At 38.0% G+C, this 27,699-nt stretch overlaps 1 protein-coding gene across 1 annotated transcript; it reads left to right on the top strand.

Moving 5' to 3' along the window:
* The first annotated feature begins 484 nt into the window (after positions 1–484).
* Positions 485–27,699, top strand: LOC121429654 (DNA-directed RNA polymerase II subunit RPB1-like). Its single transcript, XM_041626801.1, has 27 exons — positions 485–765; positions 2,769–2,922; positions 3,751–3,866; positions 4,462–4,641; positions 6,302–6,583; positions 7,362–7,523; positions 7,976–8,196; positions 8,892–9,024; positions 9,690–9,814; positions 10,382–10,592; positions 11,196–11,405; positions 12,004–12,141; positions 12,725–12,925; positions 13,480–13,608; positions 14,339–14,561; positions 14,934–15,144; positions 15,781–15,925; positions 16,603–16,708; positions 17,333–17,538; positions 18,343–18,567; positions 19,073–19,420; positions 19,900–20,004; positions 20,593–20,775; positions 21,215–21,418; positions 22,029–22,206; positions 23,144–23,263; positions 23,957–27,699. Exons 1-27 carry the CDS (start codon positions 679–681, stop codon positions 25,117–25,119), a joined length of 5,766 nt encoding a protein of 1,921 aa, XP_041482735.1. The 5' UTR covers positions 485–678; the 3' UTR covers positions 25,120–27,699.

Below are 27,699 nucleotides of genomic sequence, written 5' to 3'. Positions count from 1 at the left end.
GGGGCTGCAAGAAAAAATTAAAGGGATTTTTAACAAAATGAAGGTCATTTTGGTTCAGAGAAATTTGTCAGCAAAAAAGGGGGTTGAATACAAAATGAAGATCAATTTGATCCCGATGTTTTCGATAATCCATATCATGGTACTGAAAAAAAAATGATAAAACGAAGTGATTGCAACATACACGTAACATGGTCGCAGCAGCTTGTTAGTCTGCATAAACAAACCTTGTTTGAAACTTGAATAAATAAGTCGTTCTTTAAAAAAGTGTAGTGTAGTTGACAAAAATCTGTGATTTGTATTCGCTTTACGATATAAAACTTTTTAAAATTAATTCAAGCCCATGATAAACTTAAATCTAAACCACTTGTTCTAACCATTTTGTTTTACAAGTGGAGTCTGTGCCCACAACTACGAGCTAGCAGCGCAGCAAGCTGGTAAACCCGTCACATGGCAAAATTGTATAAATAGGACTGCGAAACCGTGTAAATCCTAAGTTGCGCTGGAAAGCGCTTCGGCCGATTACACTCAGCCATGCCAGAATGCCACTGATTCTCTCCCAATTGTTTACATATTTCATATAACCAATGTGTTGATTTTCTGTACAGTATTAACAGGTGGATTTACGGACATCATCAGGAATTCTAACTTAGTGTTTGATATAAATCCATCGCAGGAAAAATGGCGACTCTACTGTATCACGATTCCAAAGCGCCGATGCGAAATGTCAGACGTGTGCAGTTTGGTGTTCTCAGCCCAGACGAAGTGGTAATTATACGGAATAGGCTCAACACGTTAACTTAACATAACCAGTAATCAGTATGGGGACATTGACTAGTACTCGCCTAAGGCTAAGTGTCCTAATTCCACATAAATTTCAGTTAATTACTTACTGTGTTAGCTAACGTTAGGTGTTGTTATTGAGAAGTAACATTAACCTTTTTCTTTATCATGTTTATCTTCACAAAATCTAGACAGGAATAACCGTCGTTTCTGGGGATTTATTCAACAATTTCTGACATTTTACTGTAATCCCCATTTACCGACGGCAATGTGTCAGTACGAGCCTTCATGTGTAATCTGGTCCGACAATTCGGCGGACGGGTTTTGTCCAGATTTTTTACTTCTTTTAGATTCTAAATGACATTATATTATTATCTTGGACGAAGGTCCACTATTTTCGTTAGATTCTAATCTTTCTATTGATACTATATACATTATTCATTATTTCGAAAATATACGTTACCGATGAGTTATTCCCCGGGTTATTCCTTATTTTTTGACTTTCTGCCGGAGAGGAAAATATGGCAGCCGTCAACGAGTTGTGCTTGTATCAAGGCTTTCCGATTAAATTTTCGATATCTTGGCCAATCAATGCGAGCGACAAGTTCCGAACGCACGCACATCAATATGTCCAAGCGCAAAGCAGCGGCACAAATCGCGATAGGTAGCGACTGGTAAATACGTCTGTAATGATGATGACGTCATCCAAGATGGCAACTTACGTTAACCAACGAAAGGATCGAAGATGACGATGTTTCGATCATCATTTCAAGAGAATTAGCGGTAACTGAGGTCTAAGGTACGATATTTCTGAATTTTAAACATTTTTTCGTAAATATGGACGTGATTTATTTTTCATAATATGACATTTTATGTACAAAAAAACGATCGGAAAATCGGGTTTCCGCTGTTAGATCTAACGTTACTGCTAAAATACGTTGTCTGTACGTACGGGCCTCCAAGCTTTTCAGTCTATGTATTGGTGAGTAGCCAACGCAGTTCAGCGGAACAACCAAAATACAGAGACTGAAGCTTTTGGTCTACACAAAATCATGAAAATGAATCAAATGCTTTGTTTTATTGACTGCTGTGCCTGGGCTGTGGTCAGGAAAAATGGCCATCAATAACTTCACAAAGTGAAGAAAAACCAGTTGAGGTGGACGGCCAATATGGGAGACTTTAAATCTTAATTTGAAAACTTAGACGGCTGGCAGCCGTCTGTTTCGAGGATTTTTAAAATTAATTTTTTTTTCTCCTCGTAGTCGTACACAGACGGCTCGCTATCATGCAGCCACCATGGCATTAGGGGACTTAAAATCCAAAATCCCCCCTTTGGGGCTCTTCAAATTGACTTTATTGAATCAAACTTTTGAATATTAACGCTACCAAAATGCAAATTAATATTCCCTCTTTACTTGGGGAAATGGGGAAAAAATCAAGCTAAAAGAAACAAAAACAGTGACTTACCTCGGCTGTCACGCAACTTCACTTTCATGTTTTATACAAACTTAGTACATAAACATATGGCCAATAAGTCCCCTGTACAGATCGCACTAGAACTTCGGTCTCTGTATTTGGTGAGTGAAGAAAACAGTGTTCAGCTAACATAACAGAGACCGAAGCTTTTGGTCTATTGAAAACGGAGACAGTCCCTTAACTGGGACAATCCTTTCTTTTTTGTTCTTCCTCCGCTTTTATCAGATATCAGCACCAAAATGCAGTAGGCCTATGGTGTAATCCATCCATCCAGATCCCAATTTTCCAACTATTGGGGAAGGTACCGGTATCTTGCTGGCTAACCATAAATGCCCGTAACTTAGAAAAGCAGCGATCATTTTACAAAATAAATGTAAGGTTCAGTTCTGGCCTACTGTATGCACATTTACCACTTGAGCAGGACGTTCTGCCAATCACAATGCTTGCAAACATTCCATAAATTCCAGATCTGCCTGCCACTTTATCTTCCTCTTCATTTTTATGAATTTCAGAGGCGGATGTCTGTGACGGAAGGTGGTATCCGCTACTCTGAGGTAATGGAAGCTGGCAAGCCCAAGCTCGGTGGATTGATGGATCCGAGACAAGGAGCCATCGATAGAACCTCAAGATGTCAAACTTGTGCATGTAACCAAACAGATTGCCCAGGTATGTAGTTACTGTGGACATCCTTTAATCTGCTCTAGATGATCATGTAACTTGTAAAGCTGTTTGTTTTACTTTTTCACCCAAGGTTTGAATTTCACATTTCTTATATGTCTAGATGACCTGATGATTTTTTTTGTCTCCTTATGAATAAAACCTTATTTGAGAGTTAACAGATTCATGCCAAAAGTGAATCAGGTTTGTAGAAGTAAATTTCACAAAGTACAAAATGTGAAATTCTTGCAAAATTTTGACAATATCAAAATGTTCAATGCAAAACGACCAATAACTTAACCTTTGTTCTGATCAATTTGTTTAAGTCAAAAGAAGCACAAATATGAAAATTGCATCAATATGAATTTTCAGAAGTTAGTCTTTCAGAGCTAAGAAAGAAAGGAATATTTCTCTTTTTACTGTTATTTTACAAACAAATACAAGGAATATGTACAGAAGAGAGGCAGTTTCATTGATGGAAAGATTCAAATCGTGAATTTTCTGCAAGTTTGTCAAAAACCTTATGTGACCCGTCCTGGGCTCCATAAGACAAAGGTTTGCGATGGATTGCAAATATGAAAGAACCGCACTGATTGGTCCCTGGTCGGGATTTTAAACCAAATGCGCGTGTAACATTGATATTGATTGGTCAGTTCATTTAGCGATTGGTCGCTTTTCTTTGTGTTAGGGAGCCCAGGTCAGGATATTTTTATACCTGATCTGTCCTGGAACATTAAACCAACAGGATTTGATCCCGGACAAGGTAGACTAGCAACACCACATGCACAGTAAATAGTTAATAATTCCCCACCACACTTTATTTTATTGGAATTTCAGGTCACTTTGGTCATATGGAGCTTGCCAAACCTGTCTTTCATATTGGATTCTTAACCAAAACCATCAAGGTTCTGAGATGTGTCTGCTTTTTCTGCTCTAAGCTCTTGGTGGATTCGGTAAGTTATTACACTAATGCAGCTTTAAAACAAAAATAAGTGATTTGGGGCTCATTCGTGAATATGTAGAGGGAGGCGCTGTACATTGTTATGTTTGAAAGCAGAACATGGAGGGAATATACCATGTATGTATGTATTTTTAGAGGATATTGGGGTAGAAAACTGCATATGCCATTTTGAAGAGAACCACATTGACCTGAATTCGGTAAGCAATTAAGCCATTTGTACCATTATTTACCAAGAGTAAAAAATATTTTCACAGACTCTTGAAAACCCCAAATCCTTGATTGAATAAACTGATATTATTTTTTAAGACACCTCACTCCTCTAATCTTATTCTAACTCAAAATTTCATAGATTGCGATGGGCAACAGAAGTGAAAATGAAGGTTTGGGAAAGTTTGAATGATTATGATTTTTCTGATATTTCAATATATATGCAAAAAAAGGTAAATTTACTGGATGCAAACCAAATCCAAACTAAAGCCCCTGGCAAGTTTTATGTTCCATAGTCGAGGGCATTTTTAAATTGAAATTCAAGTCTCAATTCTCCATCTCATCACTGTTATATATTTTTTATTTCTACATTTCTGTAGAACCATCCGAAGATCAAGGAGATCATCAACAAGACAAAGGGTCAACCCAGGAAGCGCCTGTTGCATGTCTACAATGAATGTAGGAAGAAGAAGATGTGCGAAGGCGGGGAGGAGATGGACCAGACCTTTGATGCTAACCTCACCCAGAGGGAAGGGGAAGAGGTCCCAGAAAAGAAAGTGGTCAGTAATCAAGTTCCCTTCTCAGATCGTAATATAAATGCATACCCTGTATGCTGGCAAGCCAAAATCCAATGGCCAGGGATGTACTGAAATGTCTGTAAAGCTTTTAGATATGTTTGTCCCTGTGTGATAAGTAGGGGACTTAATAAAAGGAAATTTACATTAATTATCAAACAAAACTTGCTGTTTTTAACTTCATGTTTTAGAAAGTAACAGGGGTCACATATAAATTTTGATGTTGTTGACATTTAAAAGTTATTTGTCATTGTCTTCTCTCATTATTTTGTGGAACTTGTGTAATTGTTTTCATAATTGTGCACATACCACATACTGTTCATGTAGATTTGAATTTTTGGACCAAGCATGATTGCAGTGTTATGAAATCCATTTTGCTCCTGTGATGTCCGTATAAGTTTACTTCATTTCCCATCGGCAGAGGCGATTCATGATAGAGGCGGGTGATTCCACCCTAGTGACAGCCAAAATTTGCATGAATTAGGCCCGTTTCGGGTACACGTGTACACGCACGGTCAAGTCAGTGCACGTGTACTAAATTCCATCACCGTGTACACGGTAGCATCTGCATAAACAAGCTCACAGCCTCACATTAAATCTTAGTTCTCAGACACTGCACATGTTTTAATTACTAATATGTCAACATATTTCAATTAATCCAGAGTGAGTTCACTTCCAAAATCGCCAATTTAATCCACATTCTTTCTGGAGACTCACGTTTTTGTACCACGAAATGGGTCTGCTCCGGTCTCAAAAGCTCGAAAGCGTTGCTCAATCACACTCAGAGTCAATTTGAGAATCACCAATTGCGATAGCGATCATCGCTACAACTTACGTGTTATACGCTCGCACACAAGCCTACAAACAAACGCTCTTCAAATTGGCAACATAATAATGAAAATTAATCGATAACTTCAGTTACACTTATTCTGCAGCGATCTGTGCATGCATGTACGGTACAGTATACAAAATGCGCATCCACCGAGCGTCGGCGATAGCTAGGGCCCTGCTCTGATTTTCTTTTGCATTCTTTATTAATTTAATGCGCTGCTAAGCCGAGTAAACTTTTAATTTGCACCAATTTTTGTGGATTGATACTTCAAACTTCTCAGGTAAGCTTTAAAACCGTGACTTAGGCCATATAGACCCCTTTTTATGACATATTGATGCGGGTCCGTGTCGACATGAAAACAGAACTCGCTCTCACAGTGTTTACAACGTGTACACGACCGAAAAACACGCCGTGTACACGTGCATCAAAAATGGACTTTCAAAACGGGCCTACCATGAATATTTGCAAAATGGAATGCTTTGGGGTGACCATCTTTTCTGTAGTTGCCCAAGATCTGCCACAAACAATATTTAAGAATATGTAGAAAGTCAATTTTCTACATACAACAGAATAATGAGGTATGTTTTTAAAGTATGATTGCACGTTAAGCAAAAAAGTAGCCCTTGAAATTAAAGATATAGCTCCCCAAATTTTTCAATCGCCTCAACGTAACAACCAAAATTATCTGTTTTGAAATAAAATAATGAGTTCCACCCTGTTTCTCATGCACTCTATAATTGTATTTGGTGTGTTATCTTTATATTTCCATAATAGACAAATGTCTAAATATTTTCTTCATTTTCCAATGGTTAGAGTCATGGAGGTTGTGGTCGCTACCAGCCTCAGATCCGCCGCAGCGGTCTAGACCTGACAGCAGAATGGAAGCATGTCAACGAAGATTCCCAAGAAAAGAAGATCGCCCTGACTGCCGAGCGGGTGCATGAGATCTTCAAGCGTATCTCCGATGAGGAGTCCATAGCCCTTGGAATGGACCCCAAGTACACCCGTCCTGATTGGATGATCATTACTGTGCTTCCTGTCCCTCCGCTCTGCGTTAGACCTGCCGTTGTCATGTTTGGATCAACAAGGAATCAGGTATGTCTTTGCTTCAGTCTCGAATGCCCAATTAGCCAGATCATTGATAAAATCTGAGCATGTGCAATTGAGGTTTGTTGGATTTAGCAACAATCCTTGGGGCTCATTCATTTTGAAAGGCAGGTTAATGACATATGTAATCTCTAGGTACTGATTGTGAGCAAAAGTTCGGATCATTACCAAGCCATTGTAAAGGTATTGTTCACTCATGGTCTTTCATAGTACCTTAGTTTAAATTTGATTAAAAAGGGAAATAAAAGCCATACATGAGACATCTCTTTCTCTTAAGAACAGATTATATAGGTGCATGCAAATGTATTTGAGTACTTTTCCATATTTCATAATATCTGAGGACATTGCAGATATGAGTAAGTTTAAACTGCTGTATACATCATGAATTTATCATCTTGGTCGGTTGCTGATTTAGAATATTGTCTTTACTATTCATCCTTTTCAGAAGTGTGTTTAAAAACTTGTTCCTTCGTTGATATCTCTTTTTCCTTTAATAATCTGTCTCCACATTTTTCTATTTTTTTCAGTTACATTGTCAAATACGCAAGAAAATATTGATACAAGACCATTCAACCATTTTGAATCAGGAGGAAATTATAAGAATTTTTACCATTCTGACCTCTTGTTTCAATTATTTTATTTTTCTTGATAAGTTAACTGCAAATATTATTTTTCCCCTGTTTTTGAGCAAAATCATCCCTGTCTGCATTTATGATGTCTTTTCTGTCTCTTTAAGTAACCTTCTTATCTGACTTCTCTTTGACAGGATGATCTGACCCACAAGTTGGCCGATATCATGAAGATTAACAACCAGCTGAAACGAAACGAACAGAATGGAGCTGCGGCACACATCATTGCTGAAGACACAAGGATGTTACAGTTTCATGTTGCCACAATCATTGACAATGAACTTCCAGGGTTGCCAAGGGTATGTTGTCAGTGTTGTTGCAACTAACCTACATGATGATGATAGCTGTAATTCACATTCTCCATACATATGTTTATTTTGGACTTTTGCATGTAATTATTACTTTACATGCTAGTAATGATAATTAATTTACATTGAGGTAATGATAATTACTTTACAGCGAAGTAATGATAGTTAATTTACATCAAAATGCTTGTAATTACTTCATATCAAAGAGCAATTGATCATTATGGGGACTCTTGTTCTCTCCCGTTCAAAATCCATCATAACATATTACTTGTTTCCCTTAATATCTTATCCCATCCCTTAATCCCTTAATATCTTATCTCATCGGCTACAACGTAAACCTATTTTTCCCCCGTTATTCTCCCTAACGTGATTCCCTTACATCTTTTTATAGACAGTTAATGATAATGATGATAATAGTGCATTAAAATATTTGTGTATTTTAGGCCATGCAAAAGTCAGGCAGACCTCTAAAATCCATCAAGCAGCGTTTAAAGGCCAAGGAAGGTCGTATCCGTGGTAACCTGATGGGTAAGCGTGTCGACTTCTCTGCCCGTGCTGTGATCACTCCTGATCCCAACTTGATGATTGATCAGGTTGGTGTACCCAGGACCATTGCCACCAACCTCACGTATCCAGAGATCGTTACGCCATTCAACATTGCCAAGTGAGTATTCAATCCAACTGTTTGCTTTTTGAGGAAGGGTCAAGAGACAAAATTTGACAGTGAAACATGAAATGGATCATTCCATTTTTCACTTCATGAAGTATTCTATCCATTGCACTCATAAACCATTATTTGTGCATTGTACAACGCCTACTTTACTTGTACGTGAGCAAATGGGAGGCTCAATGTCACACATTCGCACCGTTGCACACAAGACGTATCTTCCAAAATGTACCGTCCAAAATGTACCATTGCACGGCTTTAGTATGTGACGTCACAGTGCGATTTCATTGAATAACGTGACAATGCGCGTACAGCCCGCTGGCTAAATGCGCAATGCTGTCGAAGATCATGTGGGCCTGGCTTGTGGGATTTTGCGTTTCGCTTTCAATATTTTTGCTCCCTTTTCATAGATTACTGCAGGGAAATCTCTTGTTTTTTCATATTTTCGCTAGATTCCGAGGCGTTGTACAACACAAATAGTGAATATTCTTATTCGTGCAATGGTGCGAGATTTCGCATTCGATGAAAGAAAAAACACTCTATTCAACGAGGCGTTAGCCGAGTTGAATAGAGCATCTTACTTTCACCTCATGCGAAATTTCGCACCATCGTACTCATGCCTATTCGCTATTTGTACAGGGCCCTGGATATGACCCAACCCCTAATTCTCTTTCATCAATGTTTCTCTGCAGATTACAAGAGCTGGTGGCGAGAGGTCACAACCAGTACCCGGGAGCCAAGTATATCATCAGAGACAATGGAGAAAGGGTAGACCTTCGCTTTCATCCTAAACCAAGTGATCTACATCTTCAGTGTGGATACAAGGTATACATGGATATCTCGGTCTTTAAACACCTCTACACACCTTAGGATTGGTCTGGGACCCGATTTTGGAATAAAGCGCCGTAACATTTGTGCGGAATCTCGAGATTTGAAATAACTCACTCTGCAAATTTCTAGATAATCATAAAGTACACGTTTGTTCAGATCCATGACATAGTACCATTCTTAGTAGAATAAAAGTTAATTTGATATCTAATCACAATGAAGTCACCTTTAATCCAGACTAACGGCTTGTATTCTAAAAGTAATTTCAATCTCATATAAAAAAATCTAATAAAGCACATTTCATTTATGTATCCTTGATATTTGTATCTGTCTGAGGGTATACTGCTTCATATAATGTACTAATGAATTAGAATAGTTAACTTTTGGGGGCATCTGAAAGGAAAAATGAAACAAACTACGAGGGGAGGGAGATGAAATCCTCAATGCGAGGTGCATTTCAGTGAAATATTTTTTAAACAAAGCAAATCCGTGCAAAATCAATGTCTAGGTCAAATAAAAATGCCTCAGACTTGATCCTGACTGAGGTTTATTTATATGTTTCCTGGCAGTGCATGCTATTATTATATAATGAAAATTTAGTATGATAAAACTCTCAGTGATTGTAATAATGATGATGCTACGTTGAATCATGTTTGATATAGGTCGAGAGGCATTTGCGTGATGATGACGTGGTTATCTTCAACCGTCAACCCACACTTCATAAAATGTCTATGATGGGTCACAGAGTCAAGGTCTTGACATGGTCAACCTTCCGTCTCAATCTCAGGTGAGTATCTCATCAAATATTTGGTTAAGTATTGTCAAATGAATTGCCAAGTTACTGGTTATTGCTCGCTTTTGTTGATATCAGCATGTGTTTCTGAAGCAATTGGTTTCTGAATTAGGTGTAATTTTTGGTTGAATTGTCATATTTCAAAAGGGACATATGTGAATTGCGTCAATGTATGCATATAGGACGGACAATGTATTGTTGGTTTAAGAACAATCAATGTCACAGAGGTCACTAAATTAACGAAACAATCTAATACCTAAATGACTGATTGACAGATCAGCTATAAAGTTTTCTTGTGTGTCAGTGATCTGTTGGTTCCCAAGGTCAAAGTATCATACAAAGGTATACACCCAGGGAGATTTTATGCAATGTAACTCTATATGGTGTGAAACTGAAATGTTAATAATTGGTCATAATTATTGTCATTTATAATGTGTACATAGAGCATATCGCAAAAATATGTCTTGAAGCATGTAGAGACATTTAGAGATGATTAGAAAAATGTGTGTTCTCATAAAACAGTGTCTCTAAAACCTAATTCCTTTATCGTTTATCCGACAGTGTAACCACGCCCTACAACGCCGACTTTGACGGAGACGAGATGAACCTTCACGTTCCTCAGTCCATGGAGACGAGAGCGGAGGTGACGGAGATCATCATGGTACCTCGTAACATGATCACACCCCAGTCCAACAGGCCCGTCATGGGTATCGTACAGGACTCCTTGTGTGCCATCAGGAAGTTTACCAAGAGGGATGTCTTCATCGACAAGGTCTGTCCAGCAGAATATTTTCCATCATTATTCATTACAGAGTATTCCTGAAGTGCAAGGAAATGTAGATGATAGCGTGCTTAGTTTTCTATGAAAAATTCACAGATTGGTAGTTAAATATTAAAGCCAGTATGCCATGGCTGCTTTGACCAGAACAACTTTTAGAATTAATTGATGATGTTCAAATGCAGTTGCCTACTAGAAATGTCTTTTGCTTCTATCTTTCACTTGTAATATCCCTCTTCAATTCAACTGGTGTTTCATTTTCTCATTTGACTTTCCCCTCTTTTCATCATTGCTGTTATCTGTCTTTTCTCCTTTTTTTTCTTATTAAATCTTTTCCTTTCTTTCATTTTCCTTATGTTTATTGCACTTGTTATATGTTTGGGTTTTGTTTATGATATATCCTTTGACTAAGTTTGTATGTGATTAAAATGTGAATTCCACCTAGTTTAGCGTTTTGGCTTCCATTTTTTTTTTGTTTTTTTTTTATGAAAACCTTTTCAAATTATATTAGATACGTAGTTGCTAGACATGTGGCTTTGTACAAAATGATTGTTTATATTCATTTGATTAATAACTGTTCTTTTTTTTTCTGACCAGCCCAATGTGATGAACCTTCTGCTCTTCCTGCCTAACTGGGACGGTAAGATCCCCAAGCCAGCCATCCTGAAGCCCAAACCACTATGGACAGGCAAGCAGCTTCTTACACTGGTCATCCCAGACAATGTCAATTGTATAAGATTCCACAGCGCTCATCCCGACGGAGAGAATGGAGGTCCATACCAGTGGCTGTCTCCAGGAGACACAAAGGTCAGCTTCTTCATCTAGTTTAAACCCTATGTTCACCCGGCTATTTCAGACCAGGTTTTTTCTGGGTGGGGGGAATCACTTATTGTCGTCCCACTTACAGACTTTCATGTTGTTGACTTGAGTGTAACATGAAATGATCTTTCAGACTCAAGAAAGAAGTGAATAATCTTCATTTTCTTGATAGTTTCCAATTAAATCAACACAATTTCAAGGAAATATGGAAAATATTCCCCATACGTGATGGATGTAAAGATGCAAAATGTGAAATTTCAGCAACTTCGGGGGATTTTTGTTTCTGTTTTTGCTTTTTTTACCACCTGTTAAACACCTGTTTACTTATAATGTTTAAACTTATTGACTCGGGCCTTGTTCTAATTTACATTTACACTATCACTTTGAGACGGTTCCTTTCATAGATAGCCTAATTTACTTTGAACTTCAACTTTGAAGACCTGAAATCGTTCTAATGTCTAACCAGTGCCCTTTGACAAAAAAAATAAAATGAATCTTTCAGCTCAGCACTACTATAAGCCTATGTCACTCATCTAAATTACAATCAATCCTAAGCATCAATAAAATTTCTTGATGTCACCCCCAGGTGTACATTGTCAATGGAGAGCTGATCAGTGGCATTGTGTGCAAGAAAACTGTTGGTGCATCAGGAGGATCACTTGGACATATCATCTTTATGGAGAGGGGTCATGAGGTTGCAAAGGAGTTCTACAGTGTTGTTCAGGTGAGAGGCATTACTAATTCCTTTCAATTTTTTTTCTTCTTTTTTTCAGTTGTAGTTCTGTTTAAAATTAAGTTTTGATAGGTAAATTCCATAGATTATTACATCCAGCCCCCTTTTGGGAGATATCAAGTTTTGGCTGTGTAGATTACAGCATTCTGACTGACTCCTGTTCATACAAAACTCTGTTAAAATAACGGGTAAAAATCCTTAAAAGGGTTTTTAGAAAGTACAAGTAAACTTGCACAAGTCGAACTTAAAGTCTATTCACCTTAGTCAAAGGAAATTCTAATTTCTCCTCAGACCAACAGATTTCTGTGGTCCTAAAGATTTGACTTGGGCATGGTTACCTGTGATCACCAATAAGCTTTGCTAATATTATAATAGTGTAGACCTTGCGCATTGATGTCATCGTGCCACCGTCCTAGAGGACGAAGCCATCACCTTGCATGACCTGGTGATCTGCAACTGGTGCATCTCTGACAACTTCACTTATTCTTTTATCCTCTGAGGGAGGGCGCTATGAGATTATGACGTCACATGATAACAAACTTGTCTCCATTCCAATTCATTCCCCCATTGCTAGGTTCTCGTGAACAACTGGCTGCTCCTAGAAGGTCACTCTATCGGTATTGGTGATTGTATTGCCGACGCCACCACCTACGAGGACATCCAGAACACCATCCGCAAAGCAAAGCAGGATGTGATTGAGGTCATTGAGAAGGCTCATAATGATGAACTCACCCCCACACCAGGAAACACACTCAGACAGACCTTTGAAAACCAGGTATGTAAGAAAAAAAATGGTAACCAGAGGGGTGTTTCATTAAGAGTTAGATCTGGCCAAAATTATCGTTTATTTTTATTTTCCATTTGTTGTCATTTTTGTTCATGTTTTGTCTGTAAAGCACATCAAGAGTCCTTACAGGTCTGAAATGCATTATGTACAAATGTTATTATCCTTAAGTACAAATATGTTGGTCTTTGAGTGGAGATGCGCATGATAGATAACGTGCTATGTACTCCATTGCCCCGAATTGTGGCAATATATGAGGCAAGATCTTTTGAAGGGAATTGCTTCCTTAGCTTTTGACCAATGCTGCTACATGTGTTAAAATTAGAGTCCCAAGTATCAAAAATTGAACAATGATTTTTCAGTCATAGACATATTGAAAGTGTCTGCTTAAATTTGATGTTTATTTCTTCCTGGATTTTTTTTTATCCATATGAACAATCTTAAATATAACAGCATCAATGTTCATGAATTTTAAAATGAGACTTTTGTCAATGTTTAAAAAAAATATTTCATGGGAATTAACCTGTTGATATTTTGTGCTACAGGTGAACAGGCTGCTGAATGAAGCTCGTGACAAGACTGGAGGCAGTGCCCAGAAGAGTTTGTCAGAGTTCAACAACTTCAAGACTATGGTGGTGGCTGGTTCTAAGGGTTCTAAGATCAATATCTCACAGGTATATTCAATCATTCACAATTCTCACGATTGACAATAACCAAAAGCTTTGTGCATTGAACTAGAAATTCTAGTTCTACTTGTACTTCTAGTGACCCAATAACTTCTGTGTTCCATAACACAAAGGTTAGCTTGACTTTTACGGTGGATTGTACATTGTAGTCAATGGAATCAATCGTAGAAAAATGTTCTACGATCAATCGCTAACCTTTGTGTTATGGGACCCTGGTCTACTCATACCAGAGCTAGCACTAATCTAGTGTCTAGTCATATCTGCTTTAGTGCTGTATCAATATCTTTTTACATTTCGAGGAGGAATCATCCTAAAATTTGCTACTTGTATTATCCTATTTGCTCTGTACTAAACTTCAAGCTACAGGAAATTACTGGGTCACAAGTAAATGGCATGAGCTACATCTGGGAACTTTGGGTTATTGTTGATATCAAGAATTAGGTTTGAATAAAGTGCATGGTACTGCAATGTTGGATGATAGTATTGAAAACAGACAGACTGAAATATGTTCTCATCAGAGTATAATCATGGAAAGTCGTCCTGAGTGGAGAAGACTACACAATTAAAATGAAAATATAAAGATTGGGGATGAAGATGATGAAGAAAGAAAGAATGGGAAAAGGAGAACTGGAAACTGATCGACACAGCTAATTTCATTTCAATTGCTTGATCAAATTTGAATCCAAGATTTCTTTTGTTGGCATCCATTCCCTTATAGGTTATCGCCTGTGTGGGTCAGCAGAACGTGGAAGGTAAGCGAATCCCCTTTGGTTTCCGCCATCGCACCTTGCCTCATTTCATCAAAGATGACTACGGTCCAGAGAGTAGAGGATTTGTGGAGAACTCTTACCTTGCCGGACTCACGCCGTCTGAGATGTTCTTCCACGCCATGGGAGGACGTGAGGGTCTCATTGATACTGCTGTCAAGACTGCTGAAACTGGTAGGTCTTGATAATATTTAAAGATTAAAGGGGCTATACGGGGAGGGGGATAGATGAAGTTTAAAGGTCACAGGTCCTTACATACTTGAAAGTTTATAGTTCTCAAATAATAAGAGAAACATCTGAGGTATCAAGAAAATTTTACTGTGTACAGTCAAGAATCCATCTAGTTTTAAATTCAGTTTGGGGGCCTCAAAAACTATTTTGTGAAAATCTGGATTCTCTGTTCTGAAATCGGTGACATTTTCCCATCATCTAATTCGCGGAAAACTGGGAACTTCGTCTAATACTCTTTCATATTTCTAGTTGAATTTGATAGTGTTTCTCATTGAAATGGTAACCATCATGAAACTGTTTCATTAAACTCGATAGGTTACATCCAGCGTCGTCTGATCAAAGCTATGGAGAGTGTAATGGTACGCTACGATGGTACGTGTAGAAACAGCAACGATCATCTTGTTCAGCTGAGGTATGGTGAAGATGGTCTGGATGGTACATCCGTAGAGTTCCAGAACCTGGCTTCACTCAAACCCTCCCACAAGGCATTTGAGAAGAGGTTCAAATTCGATTACAACAATGAAAGGTAAATACTACTCGATACTAACAGATATTTCTTCTTTTCTGCATGATTCACAATAATAGTATTCTGTTTTTATATGTGCTTAAGACATATATCGTCTGTATCTAAGCGTATGCAGACTTATTTAGTATCTTGGTCATGTGATTCAATCAGTCATTCCTGCACACAACGTGCTTAAGACATATATCGTCTGTATCTAAGCGTATGCAGACTTATTTAGTATCTTGGTCATGTGATTCAATCAGTCATTCCTGCACACAACGTAAGCACACCCTCCACTCCCTGAGGAGTATTCATGAGTTTTCTTTGTATCATTACTCAAGAGCCAATGTTTTATTTGTATTCTGTCATAGCCCCATATTTTGATTTAATTTTCATGAATGCTGAGATTAATTGTATCAATGAATATGATAATCCTGGCAACGGTTGACAGAACTCATTAATAATTTCAGAGTAAAAATCGAGGTGATTTTTTTTTTTACTCACACCCAGCTCATTTCCAAAGTATCTGGATCAGCAGCACAAAAGTGGCCTGTACTATCTCAGTAGAAGACAAAGAAGACATAGACCTACTATATATCTCATTAAAATGTTAAATTGTGATTTATCGTTTCATCTTTTTTCCTCCCCTTCTTGTAGGATGCTGAGACGATGTTTCAATGAGAAGATTGTAAAGGATGTGGTTGCCAATGCCCATGTCCATCTAGAGCTTGAGAAGGAGTACGAGCAGCTGAAGGAGGACAGAGAAATCCTTAGAAAGATCTTCCCCAAGGGAGAAAGCAAGGTCAGTTTCATTGATTTACCCATTCAGTGAATTATGACAAAACCACCAATTTCGGCTTGTACTTGTAAATAAAATGCATGCTCTTGATATATATTGGGCCCATAGATATACAATCTCATTGGCCTGTATTTTCAAAGATGTTTCAATGGTGCCACAGTTCAGGACTGCAGATTTCTCATATTATTCCTCTTCAAACAGGCACCCTTTGCCAAAAACATGACACAATTGGACTTTTTTTAAGTGTATGCGTTAATATTAGCGTAATTATGTAGACAAAATCTGAATAGTCCTTGGTTTTGTACATGGTATTTTGTTTCATATGGTCCATTTGGTATGAAATGCTAACAACAGGGTTTTAAATGCTCCACCTAGAAACATTTGTGTAAAGTCCATAGGTATCTTTAGGACATCTCGACCGTGGAGTTTGATCATAATATTAGAAAATGATGTAATCTTTGGGATCTAGTTGTTAAAGTTCACAATTTCTCTTAATTTCATTGTATATTGTCAATTCGGTATGTAATGCTAAAGCACCTTATTGGCAGTCATGCTAAGGACAGGATAATAATATGCACCACTGAAATATTTTTATAAAGCCTTATGAATATTGCATGTTTTTATTATTATTGTTCATATCCATTCAGTTCTGATATGTTTTTCATTTTGTTTGTTTATAGGTGGCTCTTCCATGCAACTTGGATCGTATGATCTGGAATGCACAACAGATCTTCCATATCAACACAAGATTGCCATCTGAGCTTCATCCAATTCATGTCATAGAGGGTAAATAACATACCACTTCCTTTCTCCTGTAATAACAAAGTTTTATATCTACTCCAACTTATGTAGGGATAGTTTCATAGAGTTAAGAATGGCTGGTGATCCTTGTTGTAAATGACATTCACCATTAATGTTCATTGGTGATTTTTTTAGCAAGAAAGAAAGGTTCACAAGTCATTCTTAAAAGTCACTCTTACGAACAGCTTTATGAAACACCCACCAGGGCTATTTTGCGAGTTTAGATTCCTCGGGGCAGTAAGGCACCCCCGATCCCGACCATGGATGGTCCACTCAACATAGGCTAATCAAATTTGGTCTAGACCTTGTTTGATATTCACTTACTCTAATGCCCAGTTTGACTATTATCCAGTTCATCATCATTTTAAATTTGTCCAAGAAAGGTTGATTCATTAACAGTAGATCTAACTATAGTGGTATAATACATTTGGATATTCGACAAAAATGGGTAAAGACAATACGCGAAATGGCAATTAGACTAAAATGTTAGTACGCATCTTGTAGAGAAACTAGGATTAGACAATGTGGGATGCGACCAAATGGAAAGTTGGACATAAGCGGGTGCAATCTGGCATTCACATTGACTGTGGACATCCACTTTCTTGCCAGGTATACGGGAGCTCAAGAAGAAGCTGATGGTCGTGAAGGGTGAAGATCGCATCAGTAGGCAGGCCCAGGAGAATGCCACCTTCCTCATCAATTCTCTCATCCGCTCAACGCTCTGCTCTACGAGAGTGGCCCAGGAGTACAAGCTCTCTCCGGAGTCCTTTGAATGGCTCCTGGGAGAAATAGAGACCAGGTTCAACCAATCTTTGGTGAGTCAAAGAAGGGGGCCTATGTTTGCACAACTAGAATTGGACTGAAGTTTTACCTGATTATGTTTGATTTCTTTGATAATCCACTAAAGCTTCTTTTTATTGGTTTTGCTACTTATATTCTCCTAAAATGTAGTTCACAAAAAAACCTCTTCATCAAAATAAGAGCCAGAGTAATGAAATATTTATGGAAAAGCATCAGCCTTTTGTTATTTTGTTTCAGATTGGAAAAAAAAATTGCATGTCTGCACATCAATTTAGGGTTTTGTGATTAAGAAGACTTCAAAATCAGCCAAAATTTTATCATTCGAATTGAAACTGATATTGTATAATTCATTCAGTCAATCGGAATATCCTCAATACCAAAGAGAAACGTCCCATTACAGGGTTCCCAGCCCAACAGGGAAATTTTTTTTTTTTTCCAGTCAGGGAAATATCAGGGAATTTGATTTTTAAAAATACCTCAAATGAGGGAAAAATCAGGGAAATTTGATCAACCCAAAAGTCGAAAGCACGGTAGTCAGTCAGACTCTCTTATATTTTGTTACATATCAAAACAACATTCATTGAATGACTGGTTATAGTGGTACTAATTAGTTTCACATGATTGTGTTTATACTGAAAATGCATGTAATTCACTGCAACAACTTAGAAAAAATGCAAAATTTGGAATGGGTTTGAATAATTATCAGGGAATTTTTAAACTTCATCAGGGAAAAGTCAGGGAATTTTGTTATATTGAAAAGCTGAGAACCCTGGCATTGAAATATTTAATTCCTATCCTGCTTTGTTGCTAATATCCAGGCCATGCCAGGTGAGATGGTAGGAGCCCTTGCTGCCCAATCTCTGGGAGAACCTGCCACTCAGATGACCCTCAACACTTTCCATTTTGCTGGTGTGTCTGCCAAAAACGTAACCCTCGGTGTGCCACGTCTGAAAGAAATCATCAACATCTCCAAGAAGCCAAAGACTCCATCCCTGACCTGTTTCTTGCTGGGCAAGGCAGCTAGGGATGCAGAGAGGGCCAAGGTCAGTATCAATCCTCTGTTTGGGTTATCATTTATAGCCTGTTTAAAGCTTTGGTTAAGTGCCAAAAATGTGATTAATACTCGGGGGTATCTTTTTATATTCCGGACTTTCAAAACGTGTAGTGGCCATTGAATTTTTTACAACCGTTTTTCTTCATGAAAATTTAAACTAATCTGTGATCTAGCACCCTCTCTTGGTAATGATTATATATTTGGGTGTTTATATAAATGGCCCTTTTGAGCATTTATCTGACAAAGATAGTGATTGGATATCAGAAAGCTATGAAATAAGATTATATTCTGAAATTAATACCGTTCCAGGCTTGAGAAGTGGTTTTATATAAAAAAGAATTACAAATCACCCAGATGTTACATGTGATCAGGCATTCAATCAAATTAATCTTCCTGTAAATAAAATTAAAAAATTCTAAAATAATAAAAGGTATGTTTATTTCATAACCTTCATGTTAATGGTGATATTTTGGTCTAAATCTTCATTACTACAGGACATCCTATGTCGTCTGGAGCACACAACCCTTCGGAAGGTGACGGCCAATACAGCCATCTACTACGACCCAGAGCCTCAGAGCACAGTAATCGCTGAGGACCAAGATTGGGTGAATCTCTACTACATGATGCCTGACTTTGACACGACACGCATCTCGCCCTGGTTGTTGAGGGTGGAGCTGGATCGCAAGAGGATGACAGATCGCAAACTTAGCATGGAACAGATTGCTGAGAAGATCAACGCCGGTTTCGGTGACGATCTGAACTGCATCTTCAACGACGACAATGCAGAGAAGCTGGTGCTCAGGATACGTATCATGAATAGCGATGAAAACAAGTTCCAAGATGTAAGTATCCTTTGCTGAAGCAAGCTATGTATAAACAAAGTGATTTTTAGAATTCAGTGATTATCAAACTTGATTACTTGCTACTTTTGGTGATGTGAATAGGATTTTATGCTTCATCCCATAAAATATAAAGAATGCTCTATGCTCCATTCTACCTTTACCCATTGAACTCAATGATTTCAGTACAACACATATTCTAGAGAACATAGTCCGACTTGTCTTAAGCATAGAACTCTGATAATAATAGTAATAGCTGAATTTATAAAGCACTTTCTTCCTATAGGGTACCCATTCACCTCACCTTGGTTGGGTGCAGCACAATGTGGGTAAATTTCTTGTTGAAGGAAAACACGTCACGGCTGGGAATTGAACCCACATCCCTCAGATTGAAAGACAAAGACCACTAAGCCACGACGCCCCCTCAAGGGTTAATCACATGAACAGTTGTAACATTGTTTCTTTGTTTTGTTTTTATGTAGGAGGAGGAACAGGTTGACAAGATGGAGGATGATGTGTTTTTGAGGTGCATTGAATCAAACATGTTGACTGACATGACACTGCAGGGAATTGAACAGATCGCAAAGGTAAATATTCCATGTTCTGATCAATTCAATCGGCTATATGATTGATTGCATTGACTACATTGTACACTTAAAATCATATGATTAATCTCTAACCTTTGTGCTACGGGACCCTGTATTCATTTTCGTTTTCTTCAATTTGCGACACATTGCCTCCACTGGACACTGCAAACCTTAATTACGTAATGGCTTCCAGGAGTTCCAGCACCTACTTTCCCCAATGCCTGTTTGCTAAAATTAAGCCAGCAGTTGTCTTCCAAGGCACCTCGTCCTAATTGACGTCCCCATTCACATTTTCAAGTAATCCACACTGCAAATTTCAGGTCTTCTAACCATGATCTTTCTTTTTTTTATCCCATGTACACAGTAAAGAAAAACAACATGGCTTGTAATTGTATTAATCCAATTCCACAGTCTTGGATGCCTTATTGATCTGTCTTGGATATTTTTTGTGCGCTTTTAATTTTTCCCATTTGTTCTGTGTAATATGAATGTGCCCTGAAGATAAGTGGCCTTGCCCCCCCCAAAAAAAAAATAGAATTGAACTTAAGGCCTCAATAATAAGACCAATGATGGTTTTCTGTATTCCAGGTATACATGCATCTGCCTCAGGTTGCTAATAAGAAGCGCATCATCATAACGGAGGAAGGTGAGTTCAAACACATAGCAGAATGGATCTTAGAAACGGATGGTACGGCTATGATGAAGGTGCTCAGTGACCCAGAAGTCGACCCTGTCAGGACATTCTCCAATGATATCTGTGAAATATTTCAGGTAATATTGCAAATCTTTGCTTTATTTCTCTTTTATTCAATTTGATAATAATGATAATCATACTTGCTCATATAGCACTAATGAAAATGATGTTAACCATTTCGTTCTTTTTATTTACTCCATTTTCTTTGTAATTCACTCCAAGGATTATAAATAACAGTAAAAAAAAAATTACCATTTCATATAACTTTCCCATTAATATTCAGACACTTATGTGTTAGATGTGTTGTTTAACCTCAATCAATCAGTCGTATAGTATTTATCACTTTGTTCAAAGTCTCTTGCTCTACAGTAATGCAGAATAATCCCCCCCCCCCCCCCGTGACCCTAGTAAGGATTAAAGACATTCTCATTAAACCATTGTTTGCTGCTGCTTTGTTAGTTTCAATAGCTTGAAATTGTTATTGCCTATGATTTTGTCATTTTACCTTGCCATCAGGTATTGGGCATCGAAGCTGTGCGTAAGTCGGTCGAGACTGAGATGAACCATGTCATCTCATTCGACGGTTCCTATGTGAACTATCGTCATTTGGCTCTGCTTTGTGATGTCATGACGGCTAGAGGTCATCTCATGGCTATCACTCGTCATGGAATCAACAGACAGGATGTTGGGGCCCTCATGAGATGTTCCTTTGAAGAGACGGTAAGTTATCAACTGTGTGCAAAAAAGAATGTATACAAATCAACATACTAGGGCTGCATGAAAATCGATAATAACGTATCATGACATAGAGTGTAAGATGGTTGGTATTTTATCACTACCTATGATATTATTGTTTACAATAGAGCTTTAAGTTATGTTTCAGACAAGAAATCTGCCATTTAATTGCTCATCTGTATCTTTTCATGGAGGCAAATAGGTAAATGAGTTGGTCTAGCCCAAGATGATATGTAGTGAAAGCTACGTTGTATAACCGATCTTGGCTGAAATATATTGTGTAGTACAACTTTCTTTGGAATGCTCAATGGCATTAAATTTTCCTTTGTGACTAAAAGGTAACCCCTCAAGAAAATATGATTCTGACTGTCCAGAGAATGTTATGCATTCTTATCAGTCTATACACATACCATATATGAGCAATGTAGCTTGTGCCGACAGACCTGGGGAGTATATCATGGAACAAATAGTGATTTTCTCTTACTGATTTGGTCTGAGCCAATAAAATGCAAGGATTTCAGTAGCTTATAACTGTCAATGAAAAATACTCGCCATGTAGGTGCATGCTCACTGCCAATAATTCTCTGTTATACAGGTGGACATCCTGAACGACGCCGCTGCTCACGGTGAGACGGATTACCTGAAGGGCGTGAGTGAGAATATCATGCTTGGCAAGCTAGCCGGGCTTGGTACTGGTTCGTTTGATCTGCTGCTTGATGCAGAGAAGTGTAAACATGGCATGGAGATCCCCATGGGAATGGGTGCAGGACTAGGTAAGACACTTCTCTTCAAAATGTTCTCTGAATTTAAATAATTCCACTCTTTTCTGTAGTTAAACTAATGGCTGTTAAAGAACTGGTAGGGAATTTTAAATATGAGGGCAAAAAACAAATTTGCAGATGAGGTACTTAATCTGGGTCAGCTTTCAAAGTCCCATGATCTGAACTCGGGTTTGAATCGAACTCTGGTCTAAAGTTGTATAAATCTGCATAGCCAGCTGTGACAGGTACAAGTTCAATATCCCACCACAGCACTCGTGTCATTTGGCAAGACGTTTATTTACATTTTCCACTCTCCACCCAGGTAGTAAATGGGTACCCGGTAGGAAGAATTTCCTTGAATGCTCGAGCATTCGATCAGGGTAACCCTGCTAAAGCTGAGGTTATAGAATATAAATGTTGCCTATTATTATTAATATATCAGCTCAATTGACTTTAAAGACTAGGACTGCGATTGGAATCCTCATATGGTGTCTCCAAGCTGTCCAATCCTTCATTACACCTATTAAAGCTATTGTTCAACTTTGTGAGCAGCCAATTTAAAAAATTCTCAAACCAAGATGAAACATGTGTACAAGTGCATGTATTAGAACTAATAAACCCTGAAAACAACCATTATTGAGAATGAAAAGCTAAAACTACAAGGCAAACCCCGATTTTGTAAATAGGCGTCTTATAGACGCCTAAATAGTACACATAAGTGTATGGGACGAAATTAAGATGGTGTTTCTGGTCACTTTATATATTTCAATTTTTGAAGCACTAAATAATTATTTTCAAATGCAATTTTTCTGGGCTTCATTTTTGTAACATATCACAGACACGTGTGACCTTCTAGCTCAGATTTTTTTAAAAAGTCAAACCAATCTTAACCAATCACTTTAAGTCGACGATTTTATCAATTCTCTGATATATGTTTGTTGTTCTCTAGTTGGTATGCCTGGTATGCTGTTCGGTGCTATGGGTTCCCCGTCACAGAGTATGTCACCACAGATGACACCGTGGAACCAAGGATCTACCCCAGCCTATGGTGCAAGCTGGTCACCAATGGGTACGTACAATAGTATACAACTAATACACATCTTTGAGGGCATTAGTATAAATTACATGCACTAGATGCCCATGGAATATTACTAACACTGTTTCAGAGGTAACAAGTGTTTTTAATTCTAATGCCAGAGTAAATGATGTGCATTATATGTTTTATAACATAGTGATGTGGATCTTTGAGAACTATCCCCATCTCAACACGATGAACTTCAATAGAACAAGTCATTAGTACGGGTCATTAGTAAATTTTACTGTGAGAAAATTATGAATGACTGGTAGGCAATCATAAAAACCAGAAAACCTCTGTTTTTTCCTTAAGTTGTGATTTTGTATCACTATTACCCTGTCTTATACTACCATCTAACGATACCATCTTGAGAAAGAAATGTGTATTTATGGACATTATAAATTTATTCCTCAACCGGTTTATTTTTTAGCAGATAACACTCGTCTTGTTAAATTTCAGACATGTGAAAGATTAATTTTTTCACCATAAAATTGAAATTACATTTACATGCTGGCAGATGTTATTGCTATTGAATGTTATTACGTAGCAGGTCCATTTATGGAAACCGCTTTTATTATCCATTTTAAAAGAATTTTTTAAGAAATAGTAATCAACATCGAGTTCCTGAACTTGAAGTAGATTGAATATTTGATGAGTAATGTTTGATGCATTTTGTTTGTTCATCAGGGAGTGGTATGACACCAGGAGGACCAGGATTTAGTCCTGCCAGTTCAGACGTCACTGGGTTCAGTCCGGCTTACAGTCCAGCTTGGTCACCGCAACCTCAATCCCCAGGCTCTCCAGCAGCCAGTCCTTACATTCCATCTCCAGCTGGACCTATGTCACCAAGCTACTCCCCAGCGTCGCCATCTTACCTTCCAGCATCACCGGCAACACCGCAGAGTCCTGGGTATTCCCCTACATCTCCATCATACTCACCAACTAGTCCCGGTTACTCACCAGCTAGTCCAAGCTACTCGCCGACGAGTCCAAGTTATTCTCCGACTTCGCCAAGTTACTCCCCAACCTCGCCGAGCTATAGCCCGACTAGTCCAAGCTATAGTCCAACGAGTCCAAGCTATTCGCCAACCTCCCCTAGCTACTCGCCAACGAGCCCAAGCTACAGCCCGACATCTCCAAGTTACTCTCCAACAAGTCCAAGCTATAGTCCGACAAGTCCTAGCTACTCGCCGACGAGTCCTTCGTACTCGCCCACATCACCAAGTTACAGTCCAACGTCGCCTAGCTATTCTCCAACCAGCCCGTCATACTCCCCAACATCTCCAAGTTACAGTCCTACATCACCTAGCTATTCGCCAACAAGCCCCAGCTATTCGCCAACTAGTCCCAGCTACTCCCCGAGTTCTCCCAAGTACTCTCCGACTAGCCCTTCATACAGCCCAACCTCTCCTAGCTATTCGCCCCAGTCACCCAGCTATAGTCCCGGATCACCAAGCTACTCCCCATCTAGTCCCAAGTACTCGCCTACCAGTCCCTCGTACAGTCCCACCTCGCCCAGTTACAGCCCGACGTCACCCAACTACAGCCCCACCAGCCCGACATACTCCCCAGCAAGCCCAAGCTACTCTCCCACGAGTCCCAAGTACTCGCCCTCCAGCCCCAAGTACTCTCCCACCAGCCCAACCTATTCACCGACATCCCCAAAATACAGCCCAGCATCGCCCACGTACTCCCCTACCAGTCCCAAGTACAGTCCTAGTTCCCCTACCTACTCCCCTACAAGCCCCAAGGGTTCTACCTACTCTCCTACTTCACCCAGCTACTCCCCTACTTCTCCCTCTTATAGTCCTACTAGCCCAGCTATGGATGACGACGATGATGAAGATTAGACTCTACTTAAATAGGATGGTCCAACATCTGCTATTCATGTTGCCTTTCGATGTCATAGCCTGTGCTTGAAAATGGACAATGCCAATAGGCTTTTGATGAATAGTCTTGTTACAGCTGTCAAACTATTATATTCTCTGATTGTTTTATATGCTTAATAGCAAGGGATAAAACTTTGCTGTTTTGTAATTCTTGTTAAAAATTTCTGCTGTTACATAAGATAATACTGAGAAGAATTAGTTGATTTCTTTAGATGTGTGCTTTTAGGTATTTTATGATCTTGAGAAATGTTTTTGAATCAGAATGATTATTGTGTATTTGATGGTATGCATATCATATTATAATGATCATGATTTTTTAAAGAAAAAATAAAGTATTATGCATAAAATACAGAGAAAATACCAATGCCTGTGTTGTCAACTTGATCTTTAAAAAAAAAACACCTAAAATGCCTGTGTTAATTGAACTTACATTAAAAAAAAATTTTTAACTAGTAAAATAATCATATGTTGCCGGTACTCCATAACTCTTAGCCAATGATTTACTGTGTAAAATAGGTATGTCTTACTGTATATTTATTCTGTTTGTACATTTCAGTCTCTGACTGCAAGTTTATATCCTTAGGAAAAAACAAGTTATATCCCCGGCTCACCATGAATTGTTTGCATCTATCATTTAAGGATGCTTGAATATAAAAAGAGAACATTGAAATCTATTTTATCCGACAAGTACCAGTTTACACGACAGTTTCCATAGGAACAGTGCCTCTCAGCCAATCAGAATCAAGGAAAGATGTCAGATCTGACAACTTGTCGGATGAAAATATTGATGAAACGCTCAGGTTTGATTCAAGTGTTCAAAGCACTTGATGATGACGACTTACAAAAGAACTTGATTATGAAAAGACAAGAAAAGGATTTATGAAAACGGAAGAAACGTAAGATGTACTGTTCGCCTTGCATATTTGATATAGTTTTTGCTACGCATTTGTATTTTGTGGGTTCATTCATAGGTGAAATTAAGTTGACAAAATTTAGAAGGTTAATTCACACTTTGTAGGGAATGCTTTTCCTTGCTGTCAAGCAAAATCCCTATTCAGTGAGAGGTATGACAGGTGTGCATGCTATAGAAACCCAGGTTTCAAAGCTATAAATCGAGCCTTCATTGCGTGGCTACTGCAGTAAATGGCAATTCAAAATTTGTAGATATGATTAATTGATTGATTGATTGCCCAGTAATTATTGGATCAAAGCTAATTTGTTGAAAATTTGTAATTTGTGAAATGACTACTTTATAAAGTGAAAATGGCTGGGTGTTGAAATTGTCCTTGGCCATTCTCTATCAAACCCGATGTCAGTTTAACGATTACATGTCATTATGTCTCAAAGTGGAATTACCATGGTCTTATATTGTAAGATATACGAGAGTGATGCAAGGGTGGTTTATAAAACTGCTATGTCAGATTCATAAGGACATATTGTTTAGTGTAAGAAAGGGTCATGAGTGCCATGTGAAGTTGTGTGTGAAGTAATGCGTAAAATTACAAACAGCTTAAAGAAGAAGCCACCTGAATCTATGACTTACAATATGTTCATTAAAGATGCCTACCTTTGTATGTAGCCATTTTGGGAACAATTGTTCCATTGTCATAATATATGAGGTATCCTGCCATGTCTTGTTCTGTTTTAAATACCATATTATTATACACAACTATACATTTATGTGCAGCTTTGAAAAGAAGAATACAAGAATCTTCTTTGCATGCACTACTAGCCAATTATTTTGCCAAAGATCTACCGGTACTCAAATGAAGCCCACATTTTATGCTCGCAAATTTGGCTGATTCTAAGGTAAATACTCTGAAGTAAGCCGTGTAAATGCACTGAACTGACACAGTTGTATTTTGCAGCTTATTAGCTTTCCACTTTGGCATAATTCATCAATTGATTTTAATGCTGATAAGGTCATTAATTATTGTTCAAGTAGAAGAATATATTTTGGTGAAAGCTACAAGTTATTGTGTGGGTGTATAGCACTTAAGGCTGACCAATTCAGTTTTATTTTAAAACTTGTGTATTACATAGAATGTTTGAGTTTCTAGTATTGAGAAACAACATTGATACAATATTCACTTTTTTATTGACCGTTTTTTGGTGACCAATATTTTAACAAATCAGTTTCATTTTTAGCAATTAGCATGAGTTTTGATAATTTGAATTATTCAACATATTTTTTGCCCGTTTTCCATCCTTTGTTATTGAGAGATATTTAATTGAACAGAGCTCTCAACTTTCAATAAGTGGGAAACTCTTCATTTAAATGCACATTTAAACACTACTTGGCATCATGATACTAAAAGCACACACTTAATTCCATCTTTCTGCTTTATTTTTTTAGTATTTCTTGTAACAGAATATGAAAGAAATTATATAAATGTCTGTGTACATACTTTATTTCTATGATAAATGTTCCAGTACAGGAATAACAATTTTCATAAAGAATTGTACAGAAGCAGCAAGCTATGGTCAGTTGCATTATTTTCATGTAATGAATAAACTAAAGGTAATTTGTAAATCTTGAAA

Source organism: Lytechinus variegatus, chromosome 16 (genome assembly GCF_018143015.1).
Source record: "Lytechinus variegatus isolate NC3 chromosome 16, Lvar_3.0, whole genome shotgun sequence".
NCBI lineage: Eukaryota > Metazoa > Echinodermata > Echinoidea > Temnopleuroida > Toxopneustidae > Lytechinus > Lytechinus variegatus.
Note: the sequence above shows the minus strand (reverse complement) of the source record. Positions and strands in the feature narration are given on the sequence as shown.

What these genes read in the sequence shown, in the direction of transcription:
- LOC121429654 (XM_041626801.1), top strand. Translation starts at nt 679, where the DNA reads ATGGCGACTCTACTGTATCACGATTCCAAAGCGCCGATGCGAAATGTC. An exon ending in GAATTGAACAGATCGCAAAG is followed by an intron (nt 20,005 to 20,592) that starts GTAAATATTCCA and finishes TCTGTATTCCAG; the next exon opens with GTATACATGCATCTGCCTCA. An exon ending in TGCAAGCTGGTCACCAATGG is followed by an intron (nt 23,264 to 23,956) that starts GTACGTACAATA and finishes TTTGTTCATCAG; the next exon opens with GGAGTGGTATGACACCAGGA.